The sequence below is a fragment of the Protomyctophum bolini genome (genome assembly GCF_963924005.1).
Source record: "Protomyctophum bolini genome assembly, chromosome: 11".
NCBI lineage: Eukaryota > Metazoa > Chordata > Actinopteri > Myctophiformes > Myctophidae > Protomyctophum > Protomyctophum bolini.
Window position 1 is genome coordinate 1248283 of NC_137872.1, and position 23083 is coordinate 1271365.

The 23083-nt window shown below is 45.4% G+C and overlaps 1 protein-coding gene across 1 annotated transcript in view; it reads right to left on the reverse strand.

Annotated features, from left to right (window-relative positions):
• unc80 (unc-80 homolog (C. elegans)) overlaps window positions 1-23083 on the reverse strand; it is a gene marked incomplete at both ends in the record, with an annotated part of 117814 nt that overhangs the window by 39142 nt on the left and 55589 nt on the right. Inside the window, 9 exon segments of the mRNA XM_080776437.1 lie at window positions 862-1048; window positions 13750-13881; window positions 15602-15783; window positions 17114-17252; window positions 17723-17830; window positions 18564-18770; window positions 20300-20397; window positions 21023-21235; window positions 22786-22966. Of these exon segments, the coding sequence (XP_080632563.1) occupies window positions 862-1048; window positions 13750-13881; window positions 15602-15783; window positions 17114-17252; window positions 17723-17830; window positions 18564-18770; window positions 20300-20397; window positions 21023-21235; window positions 22786-22966 (1447 nt within the window).

Consider the following 23083-nt stretch of genomic DNA (forward strand, 5'->3'; position numbering starts at 1 on the left):
ACTACTAGAGTCTAAAAAACACACCAACCAACCTACGACGGTAATGTGCAATGTGGCCCTCTGTCTGGAATGAGTGTGATAGTCAAAGTTGCTATTGAAAAATAGCAGATCTACAAGCTCATAGCACAAGCTTGTAGATCTGCTATTTCTTTTAAAACAGTTTGACTCCAGAAAACGCGTAACGCTCATTTTAATCAAATATCCTACGCTGCCCGAGATTGTTGTATTACCTTTAGAGCACATACGCTGAATTATTTGGGCTTTTGATCCGTGAAAATCCGGCGAAAAAAGGTTCCTCCGTTTGTTATGAACGATCGCACCACCCGCCATCTTGGTGCGCCCGGAAGACCGCAGCACAAGACTCTCCTCCATGAGGAGTTGTAGTCCGTTCATTTGCATTGGCCTCAATTTCCCAGAAGCCCTAGCAGCCCACAGCATGTGTTGATTTCCGGTTTCGTCATCAAAACGAAACCATCTCTTCTCCAGCTCCGCGAGACAGCAAAGACAGAGTTTCTTTTTAATTATTACAATACGTGTCCCCTAGGGTAGGTACCCTCACAAAAAACATGCAGTAATCCTGGTCACTAAACTGCCTCCCCCTGGCCAACCGGGGCGCCTGATGGAGGGGAAAGGAACTGGTTGGAATAACGTGTTCCTTCCACGCGCTACGTCCAACCAGGGAAACTCCCCCCTGTCAGGTGGAAAGGAGCAGCGCACGCTTCCTCGATAGCGCGACAAAAACTTGCGCTTGCTCGATAGCGCGACAAACACCTGCTCCGGTGGGGGGTTAGGGTTAGGGTTACGGTACCTTCCTCCTCCTGCTCCGGCGGGGGGTTAGGGTTAGGGTTAGGGTTACGGTACCTTCCTCCTCCTGCTCTGGCGGCGGGGAGCAGCTGGGCTCGTAGCAGGCCTCCTGGGCCACCGACACGGCCGTGATGATGCTGGCCTCGCGGCCCAGCCGCCGCTTCTCCTCCTCCTGCTGCAGGTTCTTCAGGATGTGCTCGGCGCGCTGGTGGGAGCGAGACACCGCCCGCGCGGAGAACGACTTCTGCAGAGAGACGAGATATAGTGTGGAACAACGAGGGAGGGGAGGGGGGGAGGGAGGGTGTGGCAGACGGTGTGGCGTGAGAGGTGGAATCGGCTTTGGAGCGGGGGGGGGGGGGGAGGGCGCACAGAGGTAATGCAGCCGTGCACGCACACAAACGCATGCGCGCACACGCACGCACGCACACAGCATGACTGTATGCCCCAGGGGTGTAACGATATATAGTATCTTGCATCGTAAAAATGATCGATTTTAAATTCGAAACTATCGAAATGTAAAACGGCGACATATTATCGTATCGTTTGACTTTGCATCATGTCGTATTGTTTTGAAAGTGCAAATAATCAATTATTGTATCAATACTGAGTACTATAGCCTACTGGTGGTACCAATACTAAGAATCAATACCAAGTATGTATTGCTAAATACGTTTTTTAATTTTAATTTTAATAGACATTTTGAGAAGAAAGATAAAGAGGGGTTTGATTACTTTTCCATGCAATATCGCTACACACTATCGTTATGTTGATGTCCATGTGTTCAAATATAATGTATTTGCCAGATAATCTCACTGCGTTTAATTACTTTACTTTAAATCCATATACAATAGATTTCCCACTTCACCCCCCCAAAAAATATAATTATGTTAATGACGTTTAGAAGCTTTAGAACACTTTCCTGTGTGTAATATGTGGTTTTAGATATTCTAGATTGTAGCAGTGAGCCCGGTGTCTCTGATGTCATGGACACTGGTCTCACTACCTTCCTGGACTACAATTCCCACCATTCTTTGGTGCACTGCTCCTCCTTGTGGATAGGGGGGAGAGCTGTCTTACTGAGACAACATGTAGTCCAGGAAGGAAGTGAGCCCAGTGTCCATGACATCAGAGACAACAGGCTCACTGCTACAATCTAAAATATCTAAAACCACATATTACACACATAAAGACCCCCAGGAAAGTGTTCTAAAGCTTCTAAACGTCATTAACATAATTATATTTGCAAAAAGGGTGAAGTGTCCCTTTAAACATGTTTCACACAGACAGATGTTTTTACATTCTCATTGAATCGTATCGTATCGCCATAATGAACCAATATCGTCCATGTATCGTCAACGACGTATCGTGATGCGTATCGTATCGCTGTTAAAACGTATCGTTACACCCGTAGTGTACAGTATGTGCAGTATGTCCTTCCACCGTTATGTCCTTATTGGGTCATACAACACCGGTTGGTTCCCAATGGGAACCGGTTCAGTTCTTTTCCACCGGGTTGGTTCCCAATGGGAACCGGTTCAGTTATTTTCCACCGGGTTGGTTCCCAGTGGGAACCGGTTCAGTTATTTTCCACCGGTTGGTTCCCAGTGGGAACCGGTTCAGTGCTTTTTGGTTTTTAGTCCATGAGCCAGAGCTCTAAAATTGGATCGTTAATTATGAATTGAGTGTAGCAAAACTATACTCTTTTTAGATTGTTATCACCATGAAACTTCCCCAAATTAATACTTACACGAAGACAATGATTTATTGTATTACTAATTTAACATGTTTAAATATAATGTGGAAGGGTTATCGTGTATTAATTTACTTGTATTGATCCTATAAACAATTTAATATACGTCTAGTTTGCCCCTCCAATTTTGGAGCTCTGGCTCATGGACTAAAAACCAAAAAGAACTGAACCGGTTCCCATTGGGAACCTAACCGGTGGAAAAGAACTGAACCGGTTCCCATTGGGAACCAACCGGTGGAAAAGAACTGAACCGGTTCCCATTGGGAACCCAACCGGTGGGAAATAACTGAACCGGTTCCCATTGGGAACCCAACCGGTGGAAAATAACTGAACCAGTTCCCATTGGGAACCAACCCAGTGGAAAAGAACTGAACCGGTTCCCATTGGGAACCTAACCGGTGGAAAAGAACTGAACCGGTTCCCATTGGGAACCTAACCGGTGGAAAATAACTGAACCGGTTCCCATTGGGAACCAACCGGTGGAAAAGGGGTCTGTGAGTACAGAGTTCTCAGGGGTCTGACGTGCAACGCTATAGACTGGCCTCACTGTTTGTGTCTGACTGTGGAACATATTTGGTCATGTTGTTATTTGACGACTCATGAATACAGTAACTCTCATTTAGCTTTGATTTCAAAGCTGCAATCGGAGACTTTTCAGGTCGAACCCAGCTGGTGAGAGACCACATTTCTAACAACTCCAGCAATCCCGGGAATGGTTGGGGCAAAAGCTAGAACAACCTGAGTAACGGTGGTGCCAAACTTTTCCCAGTTGTTTCTAATTATGATTTTTGACAGGGCTTAAAGCCAAAGAAATCCCAAAACTGAAAATTATTTTTTTTAAATCTGCACTAATTCTCATTAAATGACCCCTATATGAAAATCCTCAGGACTGAAATCCGTCCCCAGGACTGAGAACTTTAAGCCCTGCGTAGAATCTAATTCTGCTTGGTACATTTGTGTATGGCGCATAGTTAATGAGATAATTTGCATATTAGATGCATTAGCTGAAATAAAGTACATGAATGTATAATATGGCAATAAGTTGGCATAGTCATATCTTTAGGGAACAAAATATTCACATTTAATCAAATACAAGAGGTTTTAAGGTGAGATTAGAAGATTAATTATGCAAACGAGGTCATTCTTTAAATGTATTAATTCATGTATGAATTATTCTTTAGATGAACACCACATCAGAGCAGATATTTGCCTAAATATGGTTCTGGACACTGGCTGGGGGGGGACACTAGGGGACACTCGCTGGGGAGTCACTAGGGGGACACTGGCTGGGGAGTCACTGGGGGGACACTGGCTGGGGAGTCACTGGGGGACACTGGCTGGGGAGTCACTGGGGGACACTGGCTGGGGAGTCACTGGGGGTCACTGGCTGGGGAGTCACTGGGGGGACACTGGCTGGGGAGTCACTGGGGGTCACTGGCTGGGGAGTCACTGGGGGGACACTGGCTGGGGAGTCACTGGGGGTCACTGGCTGGGGAGTCACTGGGGGGGGTCACTGGCTGGGAAGTCACTGGGGGACACTGGCTGGGGAGTCACTGGGGGTCACTGGCTGGGGAGTCACTGGGGGGGTCACTGGCTGGGGAGTCACTGGGGGACACTGGCTGGGGAGTCACTGGGGGACACTGGCTGGGGAGTCACTGGGGGACACTGGCTGGGGAGTCACTGGGGGTCACTGGCTGGGGAGTCACTGGGGGGGTCACTGGCTGGGGAGTCACTGGGGGACACTGGCTGGGGAGTCACTGGGGGACACTGGCTGGGGAGTCACTGGGGGACACTGGCTGGGGAGTCACTGGGGGTCACTGGCTGGGGAGTCACTGGGGGACACTGGCTGGGGAGTCACTGGGGGACACTGGCTGGGGAGTCACTGGGGGACACTGGCTGGGGAGTCACTGGGGGACACTGGCTGGGGAGTCACTGGGGGACACTGGCTGGGGAGTCACTGGGGGACACTGGCTGGGGAGTCACTGGCTGGGGAGTCACTGGGGGACACTGGCTGGGGAGTCACTGGGGGACACTGGCTGGGGAGTCACTGGGGGACATTGGCTGGGGGGACAGTGACCCCCCCCGGCAGTGACCCCCTAATGTCCCCCCCAGCCAGTGTACCCCCAGCCAGTGACCCCCCCCAGCCTGGCTGTAACCTTTACTTACTAACAATTGCATAAATGTGATTGCTTTAAGTCTGAATATAAATAAATAATAATAATAATAAACTTTACTTAAATAGCCCCTTTCAAAAGCAAGTTTACAAAGTGCTTCACAACACAAATCACAGAAGCAAAAAAAACACATGGGTATACAGAAAAAAAAACAGACAAAGCACAATCAATTTCAATTTAAAACATGAGCAATCAAATGAGCACCTTAACAGAAAGTAGAAGCAGTACAATAGGGTGACTCCTCACACAAAGACATTGTCCAAAACTCTAGAACAAAATAATTTTTTGTCTTTTAGACAGTTTTAAAAGTGTCCAGTGAGGTATAGCCTGTCTAACCACTAGTCCCCCAACCCATCCTTGTCAAATAGGGACGTTAGCAGCGAAAGAAAGCTTGACCTGCATATTAGCAAACGTTGCTAAACTATTTGGATTGGCATTGGACAATGGCTTTTTGGCGTGGGATTTAGTGAATGTAGTGAACTTACAACAAAGGCTCTGTCCCCTTCTGCTATGACTCTGAGCCTTGTAGTGGTGCTAATGTAACCTTCTGCTATGAGCCTTGCAGTGGTGCTAATGTAACCTTCTGCTATGAGCCTTGTAGAGGTGCTAATCTAACCTTCTGCTATGAGCCTTGCAGTGGTGCTAATGTAACCTTCTGCTATGAGCCTTGCAGTGGTGCTAATGTAACCTTGAGAAGCAGCTTGTCTGCCCGTCTAAGTTTGCGGGTAGACTTTAAAAACAAATAATAATATTTTTTATAAATCTGTTCTAAAAAAGCCACAGGTAGGTAGCCAATGGAGTGAGACCAGAACCGGGGTAATATGGTTGTATGGTTCTGGTTCTCGTAAAAGAACCATAGCTATAGAGCGTCGCAGTCCCTCCCCCTTTCAGAACGGCGAGTGGCCCAGGAAATGAAAAGCAATGCATTTCTCCCATAGCCGTTTCTGAAAGTATTTATTTAAATACGGTTACGCCGCGGACAAAGCCAACTCGGATCGTGACAAATCATGACAATGAACACAATATTTTGGGGCCGATCAAATAATTTATAAGAAACAAAACAAAACAAATAGTGTTGTCTCCTGCCTTCCATTTCTTCTTTCTAATGATTTGATCGGCCCAAAATATTGTGTTCATTGTCATGATTTGTCACGATCCGAGTTGGCTTTGTCCGCGGCGTAACAGTCTTTAAATAAATACTTTCAGAAACGGATAGGCCTATGGTAAAAATGCATTGCTTTTCATTTCCTGGGCCACTCGCCGTTCTGAAAGGGGGAGGGACTGCGACGCTCTATAGCTGCAGTATTTCGGAGACGATTTATTGCGGTTTGAGGAAAGCTTGAAAATAGGGAATTGCAGTAATTGCATGTTGTTACATAATTATGCACAATATATACTGATAAAACTACAATAAGCATGCACATGCAACACTGCAAAATTAGTTTACCGTAAATGCACAGGTCAAGCATCTAAGCTAGCGGCACACAGTGAATGTTATTTCATTTAGCTTTTCAATAAAAACAAATACCGGTATGGAAATTAGTTTATAAAAATGATGCACAGCATGCAAGTTAATATTGCACAAAGTATTGCAGAGGAACCAGGCAAATGTCTGCTTTGATGTGTGAGAATAATTCATACATTAACAAAACATTTATAGAATGACCTCGTTTGCATAATTTATCTTGTAATCTGCACCTTAAAACCTCATTTCACATAAATATATATATTATATTTGATAAAAAAATGTGAATATTTTGTTTCCTAAAGATCTTACTATGTCAACCTATTGCCATATCATGTATGTATGATATATTTATTTCTGCATAATGAGCTATCCCATTATAATGGATATTTACTTTACTATCAATGTTGAAGATTGGATTGTACTGTGGAGCTTATAGCTATCAAATGTAGTAGACGGATCATGAGTTGTTTTGTGTTGGATGAATGTAATGTAATAATTATGGAAGAAATGTTTTTGATGATAATGTTTAAAGGTATATTCAGTGATTTCACTTAATTCAAATATCACTTATTTTTTTGTTTTGTTGTGATAATCCTCTACTATAGAGTGTGCTGACCATATAAGGAGTTCCTCCCTGTCCCCAGTTAACCCCTGGGGGTTAAAAAACCTTAGGTTTCGTTTTTGACTCTCTATCCTGATTGGACGAAAGGCTTAGGTCCCACAGCCAAAAACGAAACCTAAGGTTTTTTGAGTGAAATCACTGAATATACCTTTAAGACCCCAGGAAGATTAGCTGCTGTGACTCACAATAAGCTAATGGGGATCTAATAAATAAATCAAATCAAATCAAATAAAAAAACTCTTTTAACTATATGCGCCATACAAAAATGTACCAAGCGTAATTAGATTCTATACGTCAAGATTCCTATTAGAAACAACTGAGAACAGTTTGGCACACCCGGTACTCGGGCCGTTACTGCTTTTTGTCTTAGCTAATGCTAAGTCTAATAACCCATTCTGAAACGGGAACCCATTTTGGTGTTAGCATAATGTTATGCTTTTAGCTATTGAAAAATAGCAGATCTACAAGCTCACAGCGCGCCACCGAGTGGCGCGCTACGAGCTTGTAGGTCTGCTATTTTTGAAAGATCGAAGAACGACTGACATTTTTTTTAATCTGATCTCAGGTCAGAATGGGTTAATCAGAACCAGTGTGTGTGTCCAGTGGAAACCTCGTATGAATCTGATCTCAGGTCAGAATGGGTTAAAGGGCTAGATGGCTCAAGGCGGAGTCTCCGACGTCATTCACCCGGCGGCCATCTTGATCAGCTCAAACCAAAAATACGCATAACTATAACTCGCTCAAATGTGGACAGATTTACAGACGGATCGGTTCATTACAAACGTTTTATCAACGTCGCTATATTGATTCAGGATGCTTATCCGCATGATGCTATATATTTTATATGAACGTCAAGCATGCAAATATGCTGAATATCACAGGGCCGGATCTACCATATGGGCACTTTGGGCACGTGCCCAGGGGCCCTTGGGCACCAGTGGCCCCTCAAAAGAATTTTTTTTTTTTTTTTTTTTTAAGTTTTACAGAAAATTGGAATGAAATAAATGGTTTATTTCATTAAGATTAGTGTTTTATTGTTGGTGAGAAGGGGAGCTGAAAAGTGCAATTGTGTGTAAAGCAGCAACAATGCGCTAGATTGGCTGTCACTCTGGGGGGGGGGGGGGGAAATAGGCCAATGTAACGGCATAAAACTGCCCCAAAACAGCAAAATTATTGCGCGAGCGTGAAGGGGGGGCATTCGAGCTTCAGTGCCCCAGGGGCCCTCAGAGGTCTTAATCCGGCCCTGTGAATATGTCTCTGACTGACGTTTGATAACAAACCAAACGGTTTTGAGTGAAAGATTGAGCAAGTTATGGTTATTTTTAAAAAAAAGTACATGCGCCTCATAAGACACAATGTTATGTTATGAGCGAGCTGGACTGCATCAAGATGGCCGACCCGGCGCCACCACGTGGTGACGTTGCTCTCCATTATTGGCCATGCAGCAGCGTGGGGTGAGCCATCTAGCCCGTCTTATATCTATGGGTCCAGGGAGACATTATATTGCTCTTGTGAGCTTCAGACAGTACTACATGTCAACCACCAGGGGTCTACAAGGTTTAATTCGTTCAAATGAGTTCCTGGATTGCAGCTTTAAAGGTTTTATGACATTCATTTTCATTTATTTTTCTTTTTTCTTTTAGGTTTTATGACCTCAATTACACCCAAAAAACCTGAACTTTGAACATTCAGTGGATTTTCTGTGGTCTGAAGTTTTCTTTGGGGTTTGGAAGCCTTTTGAGCTACAATGAAAACAGGCAAATGCTGGCAAATCCCATTGACATATATGGGATTTGCAGGCTCTTACATCACAAACTGCCGGCAAATCAGAGCACCTGTTTGAGCCAGAAAACCCCCAGATCACAGAAAATCTACTGAATGTTAAAAGTTCATGTTTTTTGGGTGCAATTGAGATTAGAAAACCTAAAAAAAATAAGAAAAATTCCAAAACCTTTTTTTTTAATGTCACAATCCCTTTAATTGTCATAAATGCTGCTGGCGTCACATGAGTCACATGTAGAAACTGTAGATTTGACAGATACAGTGCATGTACAGTGTGACGGTCACAAATGGAATGCAAAAAGAGTACTTTTGAAACAAATTTGGGTGGGGGAGAATAATATCCCAGGGAATCAACATTTAATAATGCATACCAAACAGAGTCCACTCTGTATGATTACGTACTCAACCAGAGATATGAATTAAAGGAGAATTCCATACTAAAAGGCTTTCTTTATACCTTTCTTTGTAGTTGTTACGTCCCCATCAAAGAGGTCCAGGTGTTATTTTGTGCAAAAGCTCCTCATTGCTATTTCCCCTACCATAATCCCTAAATGAATTGCATTGAATTGAATTGAATGGGGGCTATGGGGTGTTGTGCTAATTCGCTTATTTCCATCGAAATAAGTAGTAAAGTGTGCGGCTTGGGTTATTATTTACATTATGAAGAGAGGATATATACACATTTTTTATTTATTTTGAGCGATGGAAATAAGCGAATTAGAACAACACCCCATACATCCTATTCAATTCAATGCAATTCATTTAGGGCTTATGGTAGGGGAAACAGCCAATGAGGAGCTTTTGCACAAAATAACACCTGGACCTCTTTGGTGGGGACGTAACAACTACAAAGAAAGGTAAGAAAGCCTTTTAGTATGGAATTCTCCTTTAAGACCCATGTTACTGAACAGAACCTCCACAGCGGTGGTTTTAAACCCTTTTCATATCAAGGCCCAATTCTTCTTTCAGCATTTGAGCCACGGAACCACCATTTGATGACATTTAGACTTGCTATATATCGTTGGATAGGATTTTGTCCACAATTCCTATTCTCTAATTATGTAGACTAAATTAAGTAATGCGGGTACACGTTTAGCAATGATTTAACTCTAGAGCTGAATAACTATAACGGGTCCATTTGGTTACCGTCATCATTTAGCTGGGGACCACCTGGAACCCCCTTAAGGACCACTGCTCTGCAGCAACGATTACTATTAGAATAGAGAGCTACTGTAACTGATGTAAAAATTACACCCCCTTTGTTGTAATTTATTTATCCAAATAATAGTAAATTTAGGAAGCAGTCTAGTACGTACGTTGATTCCTGGCTTCATAACTGATTTTGATAGATTTCATAACCAATTAAAATGTGCCATATATAGATCATTCAGAATGTGATTTATTGTTTTTAAGTGGTGCAACCACTTCTACATCCAGCTTTGTCCGTGTACCTGTGTACCTGTGTGTGTGTGTGTCTTTGAGCACGAGTGGTGTGCGCATGCGTGCGCGTGCACCACTGGTGTGCACACGCACCCGTGTGTGTAGTGCCGTGCATGTGCGCGTGCACCACTGGTGTGCGCACGCACCCGTGTGTGGACGTTGTTGCTACATAATTAGCGTCAATGCTAGCGAGCTAAAATATAGCCATCCTTGCTCTAGAAAGCACCAATGTTTCCATCTAGACCACCGGATTATCAGCAAAAACCTCCGAAAATCGCGCTAATGGACCAAACCATGGAGAGCTCTGTAGATTATGAGTTATTCAGCTTTTAGAGAGGGGAGTTGCACCACTTGGTTCACACAGGTGTGATTTTTTTAGGAGAGCGTACTGCATTTGATCTAAATGTCTCACAATGGTGACAGACGTAATCACATTTTGAACACAACAACAACAACAATGAGAAAAAACACACTTATTACCACAGCAAAATAGTCATTGACAGCATGCGATAATATGCAACACGAAACACGCACAAAAAAATGTTCAAATGCTGAATGGAATGTGATGATGGTGTATTTTGTGTGTGTGCAAGCACATAAAACAGGTTGGGGTGGTTGTATTACTGTTCAAGATGCAAATGATGACCTGGGCATACCAAAATCAGTCAGAGCCTTTTGCTTCTTGTGTTATATACGTGCCTTATAATGCTTTACACTACAGTGTAACCTTTTTGGAAGCCTAATTCCACCACTGAATAAAATTGAAAAAGGACCAAATTATGTGTGTGTGTCCCGTCCCTGTCCCCCCACATCACAATCACGTCTTCATACAGCATTTCAGAAGTCTATATTGTACACAATTCGAGGTGTTTTCAGTTTTACGGGCAGAAGTGGGCTTCTAAAATCATACATCCATTTGATGCTTGCCGTCTGTCTTCCCTTCACTCCCATCCCTTTGTCTGAGAACTTTGATTGGTGGGCAGTCGTATAAGCTTTGTAAGGATTGGTGGGCAGTCGTATAAGCTTTGTAAGGATTGGTGGGCAGGCGACAAGGCGTATAAGCTTTGTAAGGATTGGTGGGCAGGCGTATAAGCTTTGTAAGGATTGGTGGGCAGGCGACAAGGCGTATAAGCTTTGTAAGCGTATAAAGACAATATTCATGTTCGTGTGAGGAGGAAATATAGAAAGCCTGTACAACACCAACATCATAAGGGGAGAGCTGCTTTGGATGTGCAACACCGCAGAGCTGGAGGTATACATCATTACAATTTACCGTCTCCAGTGCAAACTCTACTTTAACCCATTCTGAATGGGAACCCATTATGGTGTTAGCATCATGTTATGCTTTAGCTATTGAAAAATAGCAGATCTACAAGCTCATAGCGCGCCACCGAGTGGCGCGCTATGAGCTTGTAGGTCTGCTATTTTTGAAAAATCGAAGAACAACTGACATTTTTTAGAATCTGATCTCAGGTCAGAATGGGTTAATCAGACCAGTGTGTGTCCAGTGGAAACCTCGTATGAATCTGATCTCAGGTCAGAATGGGTTAAAAAAAAAATCTAAACAGTCGATATACCTCACTGAACACTTACAATAGAAACTCAAGGCAGGCATTGATGGAATCTCTTTCTTTAGAATGCATAATAAAATCCCCAAAAATGTGTTTCTCAATGACATCTGACAGATTTTGGTAAAGAGGGCGACATCCACATGCGGGAGTTCACCCTCTTAAGACTTATGCGCCCGATTTATTCCTGGGTTGCACGCCCCTGTCTCGCACCGAAAAGAGGCCTGATCAGCCTACGAGTTCACCACGCGGCGCGCTGTGACGGAATACTGGACTACTCGCCCCGGTGCTTGCCCGTTTTTTCCTCCCGGGAATTTTCCCCAGTGAGGGGGATAACTTTGTAATATGCTATTGGCTGTTTGTATTCTTTATGGAAAGATATAAAAGGATACTGCTGTGGAAAGGCTATATTATTTGACTTATATTGACTCTATAAACAATTTAGTATTATTTAGTATATGTAAGGTTTTTCCCCCTCAAATGGTACCTCGTCAGATAATCCCCCACATATCCTACAACAACTTCTGTGAGACAGACTTCACTGTAGTAGCTTTTCATAAATTATATTTGTACTTAGGCTGTTCTGCTGTCATGAAAGTTTATAGTTAGAGAAATTCAAAGTCCAGTCGTCTGCTGTCCAGCCTCTCCCACCCCTCACTGGGGGAAATTCTGGGAGGAAAACCGAAACGGGGCGAGTAGTCTTGTTACCCTGTGACGACGCGTCGTGAGTCTCGTGGATTCGGCAAACCTTCGTGCGTAAAAAAACACTGGCGGGTAACGAAGTATAATAAATCGGCCTTTTCGCTCCTCATGGAGCTCTCCGCTGGCTCTATGGATGGACAAACTGGTTTGTTTCTCTCTTCTCATTCAAGAGGTGTACAGTACTAGCATGTACAGTAGTAGCATGATGCGTCAAGACAAGGCACCGTATAGTCAGAAACCCCAACTTACTATGTTATAGACAGAGCGAATTAACGAAGGGAACTAAAGACAAAGAAAGTCGATAAGCAACATTTACTGATCAACTGTACTGGCAACGTACATTGACCACTTCATCAAGGAACGAATTAATTGATGAGAATATATAATATATATATAAAATAAATAAATAAAAGATTTTGATCACATGCTTGAAATAAACACATAAATAATAATAATAATAAAGAAAGGAGGGAGAAGGAGAGAAACACCAAGAAATCTTTAGTGATGAAATTGAAACATTGAAACAAATCTATAGGTTTTTAAGCGACTAGTATCTGAGGCAGATTTCTTGGTGGAATTGAAAACAAAGGGATAAGATTACACACACACACACACACACACACACACACACACACACACACACACACACACACACACACACACACACACACACACACACACACACACACACACACACACACACACACACACACACACACACACACACACACACACACACACACACACACACACACACACACACACACACCAAGTACCAAAATGCTGTCATAGTGGGCTAATGTGCATTCTGAGAGCTGTACCTACTGTATGGCCTATCAAACTACTGTACGTGATATCGGGTTTGGGAAATTTAGATTTTGTAATTGAACCCCGGCCAAAACGGACCCAAACATAGCAGTTGAGGGTTCACAATTTAATGTCATGTACAGAAGCACCTTGGTGTAAATTAACCCATTCTGACCTGAGATCAGATTCTAAAAATGTTCTTCTACATCCTGACAGTTTTCTGAAAAAGCTATGTTTCTATGTCAGTCGTTCTTCGATTTTTCAAAAATAGCAGACCTACAAGCTCGTAGCGCGCCACTCGGTGGCGCGCTACGAGCTTGTAGATCTGCTATTTTTGAAAAATAGACAAAAGACATTTTTTTAATCTGATCTCAGGTCAGAATGGGTTAATCAGACCAGTGGTGTGTCCAGTGGAAACCTCGTATGAATCTGATCTCAGGTCAGAATGGGTTAAAAAAACAAAAAGGGGTTCCCGCCCCAAAATGGGGTTTTAAGTCACGATACACACACCTACATGTGTGCACTTAGCCTACTACAAGGCATCACACTACAACTTCAAACTACACATCACTACAGCGTTCTACACGGTGATTGGGTTTGGAGAGAAAAGGCTGCGAGGCGATTGGACTTACGGACTGATCCTCGTTGATGGGGTCCTGGACACTGCCGGTGTTCTGTGGGACCCAGGGCGGGTCGAACATGGGGACGCAGGGCATTCCCAGGATGGGGGAGGGCAGCGTGAAGTTGATGCTGGGTGGAGGGATCTGGAAGCAGAAGGACGGGGTAACAGGGCAGGGTGAATCTGTCTCTGAATAATTGTTCTCAGAATTGCTAAAGCTCAGGTTGGGGAAGCACATAGCAGAATAGATTAAAGACAAAACCAACGGAGCGACATGCAGAAACAACGGTCGGACATGCACTGCTTGTGGTCAGGTTAGGGTTTGAGGTAGGTTTTTTTTTTTTTTTATTATATTTTTTATCCCACGATTTTGTAACCCATTTTTCACCCCCTGTGTCAATCATCTAATCATGTGATCCTGGGCTCTACACACCCTCAACCAACCTGGGGAGAGCAACGGACTTGAACGCATGCTTCCTTCATGCCTGAGTGTCCAAGTTGCTCCTTTACACCTGACAGGGGGGAGTTTCCCTGGTTGGACGTATAGCGCGTGGAAGGAACACGTTATTCCAACCAGTTCCTTTCCCCTCCATCCGGCACCCCGGCTGGCCAGGGGGAGGCAGTTTAGTGACCAGGATTACTGCATGTTTTTTGTGAGGGTACCTACCCTAGGGGACACGGGGAGAACATGTGAGGGTACCTACCCTAGGTTGTCAGTCTAATGACAGTCTGACCAATAGGGTGTGAGGTAGGTTGTGTTGTCTAATGACAGTCCGACCAATCGGGTGTGAGGTAGGTTGTCGACACTACTAATACTAGTCGTTAAGTACTAGTAATTTAATACTAGTCATTATAAGTATAATTAAAGCGGGTCATGTTTGCATGTTTGGAATTGCAACAGCTGAAACCAATACTATATCAGTATTCTGATATTAACCTGCGGGCCGCATTAGGTGAAGGTGGGGGGGCCGCATGTGGCCCACGGGCCGCCAGTTGCCCCCCCCCCCCCCCCCTGATCCAGAACATCAATGTTTTATAGGAGCTCAATAACAACAATAGCTACTGTACCGTTACTGTACCAACTGCCCCGGAAATGATTGATTATTACTTCCGGTTCACCAAATCAGCTGGTGGCTCTTAAGGGCTTACGACTGAAAAGTGTGGTGTGTGTGTGTGTGTGTGTGTGTGTGTGTGTGTGAGAGAGCTAAACTTCACTTGACCGTAACCCATTCTGGGCAGGAACCCCTTTTGTTATACTTTAGCTATTGAAAAATAACAGATGTACAAGCTCATAGCGCGGCACTCGAGCTTGTATAGGTCTGCTATTTTTGAAAATTTGTGAAAATGTCACACAAATCTTTGAATATATATTTTTTCAGAGCGAAGATTTTTAACTCAAATCTTTGCTTCTGGAAGGCCCCCCGGAACAACCTATTTTCAGATAGGCGTCAGCAGCCAAATACATATGACATTGGGGGGGGGGTCCTTGAAATGAAATAATTTGAGCACCACTGACACACACGGAAACACAGGTTTTTCAGGAAAGAACTGTCATGTTTAGAAGACATTTGGGTAGAATGGACCTTATCCCATTCTGACCGGGAACCCGTTTTGGTGTCGGCATCATGTTATGCTTTAGCTATTGAAAAATAGCAGATCTACAAGCTCGTAGCGCGCCACCGAGTGGCGCGCTACGAGCTTGTAGGTCTGCTATTTTTTGAAAAATCGAACGACTGACATTTTTTAGAATCTGATCTCAGGTCAGAATGGGTTCATCAGACCAGTGTGTGTCCCAGTGGAAACCTCGTATGAATCTGATCTCAGGTCAGAATGGGTTATAGGTCTAAAATGTGATGTTTCTTCACCTTGAAGATCTGCTGGGCTCCTTCCTCCATGCGCGGCCACACCTGGTAGCGGAAGCGCCACAGCGTGTAGAACTTGAGCACGGAGTTGATCCGCTGGCAGGGCTCCTGGTGCTGGAACTCGGCCATCATCATCTCCGTCACCGTGTCGGGAACCTTCACGGCGCACAGCAGGAACATGGCCGCTGCGTGGGGGGGACGGGAGGGAAGGAAAGCACAGGGACATTCTCATGAAACACGGCAGGAACATGGCCGCTGTGTGGGGACGGGAAGGAATTAAAACACAGGGACATTCTCATGAAACACGGCAGGAACATGGCCGCTGTGTGGGGATGGGTGGGAAGGAAAACACAACAACATTCTTATGAAACACGGCTCTAACATGGCCGCTGTGTGGTGGGGGGACGGGAGGGAATTAAAGCACAGGGACATTCTCATGAAACACGGCTCTAACATGGCCGCTGCGTGGTGGGGAGACGGGCGGGAAGGAAAGCACAGGGACATTCTCATGAAACACGGCAGGAACATGGCCGCTGTGTGGGAACGGGAGGGAATTAAAGCACAGGGACATTCTCATGAAAAACAGAGAGAGAGAGAGAGAAGACTGGGATTGTGAACAGCGGAGATTGTGTTGGTCATGTGGTCTCACCTGCGGCGGTGTTGGTCATGTGTTGGTCATGTGTTGGTCATGTGTTGGTCATGTGGTCTCACCTGCGGCGGTGTTGGTCATGTGTTGGTCATGTGTTGGTCATGTGTTGGTCATGTGGTCTCACCTGCCGCAGTGTTGGTCATGTGTTGGTCATGTGGTCTCACCTGCGGCGGTGTTGGTCATGTGATGGTCATGTGTTGGCCATGTGGTGGTCATGTGTTGGTCATGTGGTGGTCATGTGTTGGTCATGTGTTGGTCATGTGGTCTCACCTGCGGCGGTGTTGGTCATGTGGTGGTCATGTGTTGGTCATGTGTTGGCCATGTGTTGGTAATGTGTTGGCCATGTGTTGGCCATGTGTTGGTCATGTGTTGGTCATGTGTTGGTCATGTGTTGGTCATGTGTTGGTCATGTGTTGGTCATGTGTTGGTCATGTGTTGGTCATGAAGTTGGTCATGAAGTTGGTCATGTGTTGGTCATGTGTTGGTCATGGTGTTGGTCATGTGTTGGTCATGTGTTGGTCATGTGTTGGTCATGAAGTTGGTCATGTGTTGGTCATGTGTTGGCCATGTGTTGGTCATGTGTTGGCCATGTGTTGGTCATGAAGTTGGTCATGTGTTGGTCATGTGTTGGTCATGTGTTGGTCATGTGTTGGTCATGTGTTGGTCATGGTGTTGGTCATGTGTTGGTCATGTGTTTGTCATGTGTTGGTCATGTGTTGGTCATGTGTTGGCCATGTGTTGGCCATGTGTTGGTCATGTGTTGGTCATGTGTTGGTCATGTGTTGGCCATGTGTTGGCCATGTGTTGGTCATGTGTTGGTCATGTGTTGGTCATGTGTTGGTCATGTGGTGGTCATGTGGTCTCACCTGCGGCGGCCGCCATGTGTTCGTCCGTGCTGAGCAGGAGCTCCCAGGCGGCGGGCTGGATGTCTCCGTACATGTCCTCCGTCAGGATGGGCGCGGCCTTGATGAGCAGCGACAGAGGGGCGGGGCTTAGACTCATCACCTGCACAGGGACACGAGAGAGAGAGAGAGAGAGACAGACTCATCACCTGGTTCTTATTGGTACAGAGCAGTCACCTGGTTGGTCCAGACTACAGAGCAGTCACCTGGTTGGTCCAGACTACAGAGCAGTCACCTGGTTGGTCCAGACTACAGAGCAGTCACCTGGTTGGTCCAGACTACAGAGCAGTCACCTGGTTGGTACAGACTACAGAGCGGTCACCTGGTTGGTACAGACTACAGAGCAGTCACCTGGTTGGTACAGACTACAGAGCAGTCAACCTGGTTCTTATTGGTAGGGAGCGGTCACCTGGTTGCGGAGGTATTTCAGCATGCCGGTGTTCTTATTGGTACGAAGCGGTCACCTGGTTCTTATTGGTAGGGAGCGGTCACCTGGTTGGTATGGTTCTTATTGGTAGGGAGCGGTCACCTGGTTGGTACAGACTACAGTTCTTATTGGTACAGAGCAGTCACCTGGTTGCGGAGGTATTTCAGCATGCCGGTGTCCTTCTTGCCCTCAGTGTTGGCCTCAGCCGGTCGTCTCTTCATGGAAGGCGTCCGGAGACATGATTTATCTGAGCACTGTGGAGTAAAGGAGACATGATTTATCCGAGCACTGTGGAGTAAAGGAGACATGATTTATCAGAGCACTGTGGAGTAAAGGAGACATGATTTATCAGAGCACTGTGGAGTAAAGGAGACATGATTTATCCGAGCACTGTGGAGTAAAGGAGACATGATTTATCAGAGCACTGTGGAGTAAAGGAGACATGATTTATCCGAGCACTGTGGAGTAAAGGAGACATGATTTATCCGAGCACTGTGGAGTAAAGGACCGGAGACATGATTTATCCGAGCACTGTGGGGTAAAGGACTGGAGCATAAACAGTCTGACAGACGGTAGAGTGGAATGCATCTATAATATAGATACATATAATAATTATAATAATAATAATAAACTACAGTATAAATATAGTAAATCTGATGCACTCTAAAGACGACGTCTTAGACCTCCAATGATACTGCATGGGTAGAGGCAGTCCACACACTGAAAGACCCATGCTCCCCACACAGACCCCCCCTATCCACGCTCCCCACACACACAGACCCCCCTATCCACGCTCCCCACACACACACAGACCCCCCTATCCACGCTCCCCACAGACTCCCCTATCCACGCTCCCCACAGACTCCCCTATCCACGCTCCCCACACACACAGACCCCCCTATCCACGCTCCCTCCCACGCACAGACCCCCCTATCCACGCTCCACACAGACCCCCCTATCCACGCTCCCCACACACACAGGCCCCACCTCCTTGTTCTTCTTGGCGCGTGGTCCAATGTTGGAGGAGGACGCGGCGCTGTCGTCCCTCAGGCTGTCCACCGTCTCGCCGTAGAGGAGCTTGATGGCGCGGACCAGCCGGGCGCAGGAGCGGCCGTGGTGCTGGTAGCAGCGCGGCTGGCAGAAGTCCACGTGGGTGCAGATGAAGCTCTGCTGGTTGCACAGCAGGATCATGATCTGATCGAGCAGAGAGAGAGAGAGAGAGAGAGAGAGAGAGAGAGAGGCAGTGTTGTTTTTGGCAGAAAATAGTTTTAGTCATAGTCTCTTGAATGGTTTTCACTTAGTTTTAGTCACATTTTAGTCACCTGGAATGTTTTAGTGTCAGTCGACTAAATGTCATAAGATTTTAGTCGACTGAATCTACAGGTGATTTAGTCGACTAAAATGTGTTTTGGCGTTGGCATTGATGCCGTCGTGATGACTGATTTTACACTTGCTGAAAATAGCAGATCTACAAGCTCACAACGCGTCGCAGATCGGCTATTTTCAGCATGCCACTAATTGTAAAATGACTTATACTGGATCTCTTGTCCACTAGTCCCCTTCCTAACATTTTAGTCTAGTTTTTATTTGTTGACGAAATCGTCAGTATATATTTAGTCTTAGTTTTAGTCATCGTAGCTTAGTTTTCATGTAGTTTCCATTTAGTTTTCGTCAGTGGAAAAAGGTAGTCGACGAACATTTTTCGTTTTGGTTTTATTCGACGAAAACAACACTGGAGAGAAGATGGCCTAATAAAAAGTCTAATATCCCCCCCGGTCCGTATAGGGGTATCTCTTTGGTCTAGTGTCTCGTCTCTATTAGTGGTTAAGATGTTGGACTTTTACTCCGCACACCAACCCCACTCCTTATACTTCCGTCTATCTTTCTCTCTTTTCTACTTCTCATATCTCTCTTCTCTTCTCTTCTCTTCTCTTCTGCTCATGAAATCCTTGCTGGCTATTACTACTATTTATTAAAAAACGTATACAGTGAAAGAAAAAGGTGTCAAAGTTCCAAGTGGGAGGGTGGGGGGTTGCTATTCGTCTTGTCTTTAATTTTGTTTTGTTTAGTCTATTTTTAGTTTTGTTTCAGTTTCAGTTTTGCGACCACTCAAACCAACTCAAAAATAATTCTGTCCATGTAGTATCAGAACTGTCCTGTTTCCTGTCTGTTCTCCGTCTATGTATGTAAAAATAGAAAAAGAAGCATAAACATAATGTACTGCATTTTTTTCCTGTCCATACCCCTCTTCTATGCTTAATAAAAACTTTTAAAAATGAAAATGAAGATGTTGGACTTTCACGCGAGAGAGCAGAGTTCGAATCCCGGGTGTTTACTGTACATGTGCATTCATTCAAGCACTGCCACAACAGCTAATGTACACTACTACTGTACACTACTGTACTAGCCCCTCAGTCAGTCCACAGTCTACTTCTGTATAGTACGTACATGTAGACTTTAACATAATACCTGTTGACGTGAGTAACAGTATCAATGCTGCAATATAAAAACTACTCTGTTACAAGTAAAAGTCCGGAAATTAAAAATGTACCTTGAGTGAAAGTACAAAAGTATTGACATCAAAATGTACTTAATTTACGGACAAGCTGAAAAGTTTAGAATATGGAGACAGGGGGTTCGTGCCCGACAACAGCCGGCGACATGCACATTGGAGCACACACACACACACACACACACACACACACACACACAGATGGACATACATGGAGCCAGGACATGTTGCGGTGGTAGTTATCCTCGGCCCCTCCCGAGCCTGGTCCTTCTGGCTCGATGCTGGGTTCACTGGTGCTAAAAGGACTCCCTGCAACACAAAACGAACACACACTGGGTTCACTGGTGCTAAAGGGACTCCCTGCAACACAAAACGAACACACACACACTGGGTTCACTGGTGCTAAAGGGACTCCCTGCAACACAAAACGAACACACACTGGGTTCACTGTGTGGTGGTCCACAGCAGGTGTCTCTGCTGTGGGTCTAGGACAGAACCCTACCTATATCGGTGACGGTGTCCCTGCTGTGGGTCTGGGACAGAACCCTACCTATATCCGTGACGGTGTCCCTGCTGTGGGTCTGAGACAGAACCCTACCTATATCAGTGACGGTGTCCCTGCTGTGGGTCTGGGACAGAAGCCTACCTATATCGGTGACGGTGTCTCTGCTGTGGGTCTGGGACAGAACCCTACCTATATCGGTGACGGTGTCTCTGCTGTGGGTCTGGGACAGAACCCTACCTATATCAGTGACGGTGTCCCTGCTGTGGGTCTGGGACAGAAGCCTACCTATATCGGTGACGGTGTCCCTGCTGTGGGTCTAGGACAGAACCCTACCTATATCGGTGACGGTGTCCCTGCTGTGGGTCTGGGACAGAACCCTACCTATATCCGTGACGGTGTCCCTGCTGTGGGTCTGGGACAGAACCCTACCTATATCCGTGACGGTGTCCCTGCTGTGGGTCTGGGACAGGAGACCCTCCTCGTTCTCCGACTCCGAGTCCTGCCGGGACATCTTGGTGCTCTTGAGGCTGCCGGCGCGGCGGATGGACGACAGCGACCCGCCCTTCTTCACGCGGAAGCTGCGCGCGCCTTTGATCTGGAGCAGCCGCGAGCCGCCGATGCGGATCTTGCGGATGGCCGGCGCTGGAGAATAAAAGGAGGAGTAAAAGTAGGTGTCATATAGGTCGGGTCGACCTTTTGGGCCACGCCCCTACGCCCTCTTCTCGCACTATTAAAACCCATTTTGGGGCGGGAATACCCCTTTTGGTGTTTTTCAAGCATCATGTTATACTTTAGCTGTTGAAAAAATGTAGGAGGATAAATAAGTTACCCTGAGGAGCTGTAGTTTACAGTAGGAGAATAATACGTTACTCTGTTGACTGTAGGAGGATAATACGTTACCCTGAGGAGGCTTTAGTTTACAGTAGGAGGATAATACGTTACCCTGAGGAGGCTTTAGTTTACAATAGGAGGATAATACGTTACCCTGAGGAGCTTTAGTTTACTGTAGGAGGATAATACGTTACCCTGAGGAGCTGTAGTTTACTGTAGGAGGATAATACGTTACCCTGTTTACAGTAGGAGGATAATACGTTACCCTGAGGAGCTGTAGTTTACTGTAGGAGGATAATACGTTACCCTGAGGAGCTTTAGTTTACAGTAGGAGGATAATACGTTACCCTGAGGAGCTTTAGTTTACAGTAGGAGGATAATATGTTACCCTGAGGAGGCTTTAGTTTACAGTAGGAGGATAATACGTTACCCTGAGGAGGCTTTAGTTTACTGTAGGAGGATAATACGTTACCCTGAGGAGCTGTAGTTTACAGTAGGAGGATAATACGTTACCCTGAGGAGGCTTTAGTTTACAGTAGGAGGATAATACGTTACCCTGAGGAGCTTTAGTTTACTGTAGGAGGATAATACGTTACCCTGAGGAGCTGTAGTTTACAGTAGGAGGATAATATGTTACACTGAGGAGCTGTAGTTTACTGTAGGAGGATAATACGTTACCCTGAGGAGCTTTAGTTTACTGTAGGAGGATAATACGTTACCCTGAGGAGGCTTTAGTTTACAGTAGGAGGATAATACGTTACCCTGAGGAGCTTTAGTTTACTGTAGGAGGATAATACGTTACCCTGAGGAGCTTTAGTTTACTGTAGGAGGATAATACGTTACCCTGAGGAGCTTTAGTTTACAGTAGGAGGATAATACGTTACCCTGAGGAGGCTTTAGTTTACTGTAGGAGGTTAATACGTTACCCTGAGGAGCTGTAGTTTACTGTAGGAGGATAATACGTTACCCTGAGGAGGCTTTAGTTTACTGTAGGAGGATAATACGTTACCCTGAGGAGGCTTTAGTTTACTGTAGGAGGATAATACGTTAGCCTGAGGAGCTGTAGTTTACAGTAGGAGGATAATACGTTACCCTGCGGAGGCTTTAGTTTACAGTAGGAGGATAATACGTTACCCTGTTTACTGTAGGAGGATAATACGTTACCCTGAGGAGCTTTAGTTTACAGTAGGAGGATAATACGTTACCCTGCGGAGGCTTTAGTTTACAGTAGGAGGATAATACGTTACCCTGAGGAGGCTTTAGTTTACTGTAGGAGGATAATACGTTACTCTGTTGACTGTAGGAGGATAATACGTTACCCTGAGGAGGCTTTAGTTTACAGTAGGAGGATAAAACGTTACCCTGCGGCGGCTCCGGGGCCTTCTTCTCATCGGGGGCGGAGTCAGACTTCAGCGTGTGGCTGCTGCTGTTCAGGGAGTCGTGGCCGTCCTCGTCGTCCAGGATGCCGGCGAAGCTGATCTTCCTCTCGTAGCGGTGCCGACCCAGCTCCGGGTCCAGACGCAGGCGACAGCTGTCCAGGTCCTGCAGACAGACAGCAGACAGTGGTGGAAAAAGTGCATATGTGCAACTCATTCGCTCCCTTCTGGCTCCAAAACTGTGGAATGCACTTCCCATCGCAGTCAGAACTGCAGCATCACT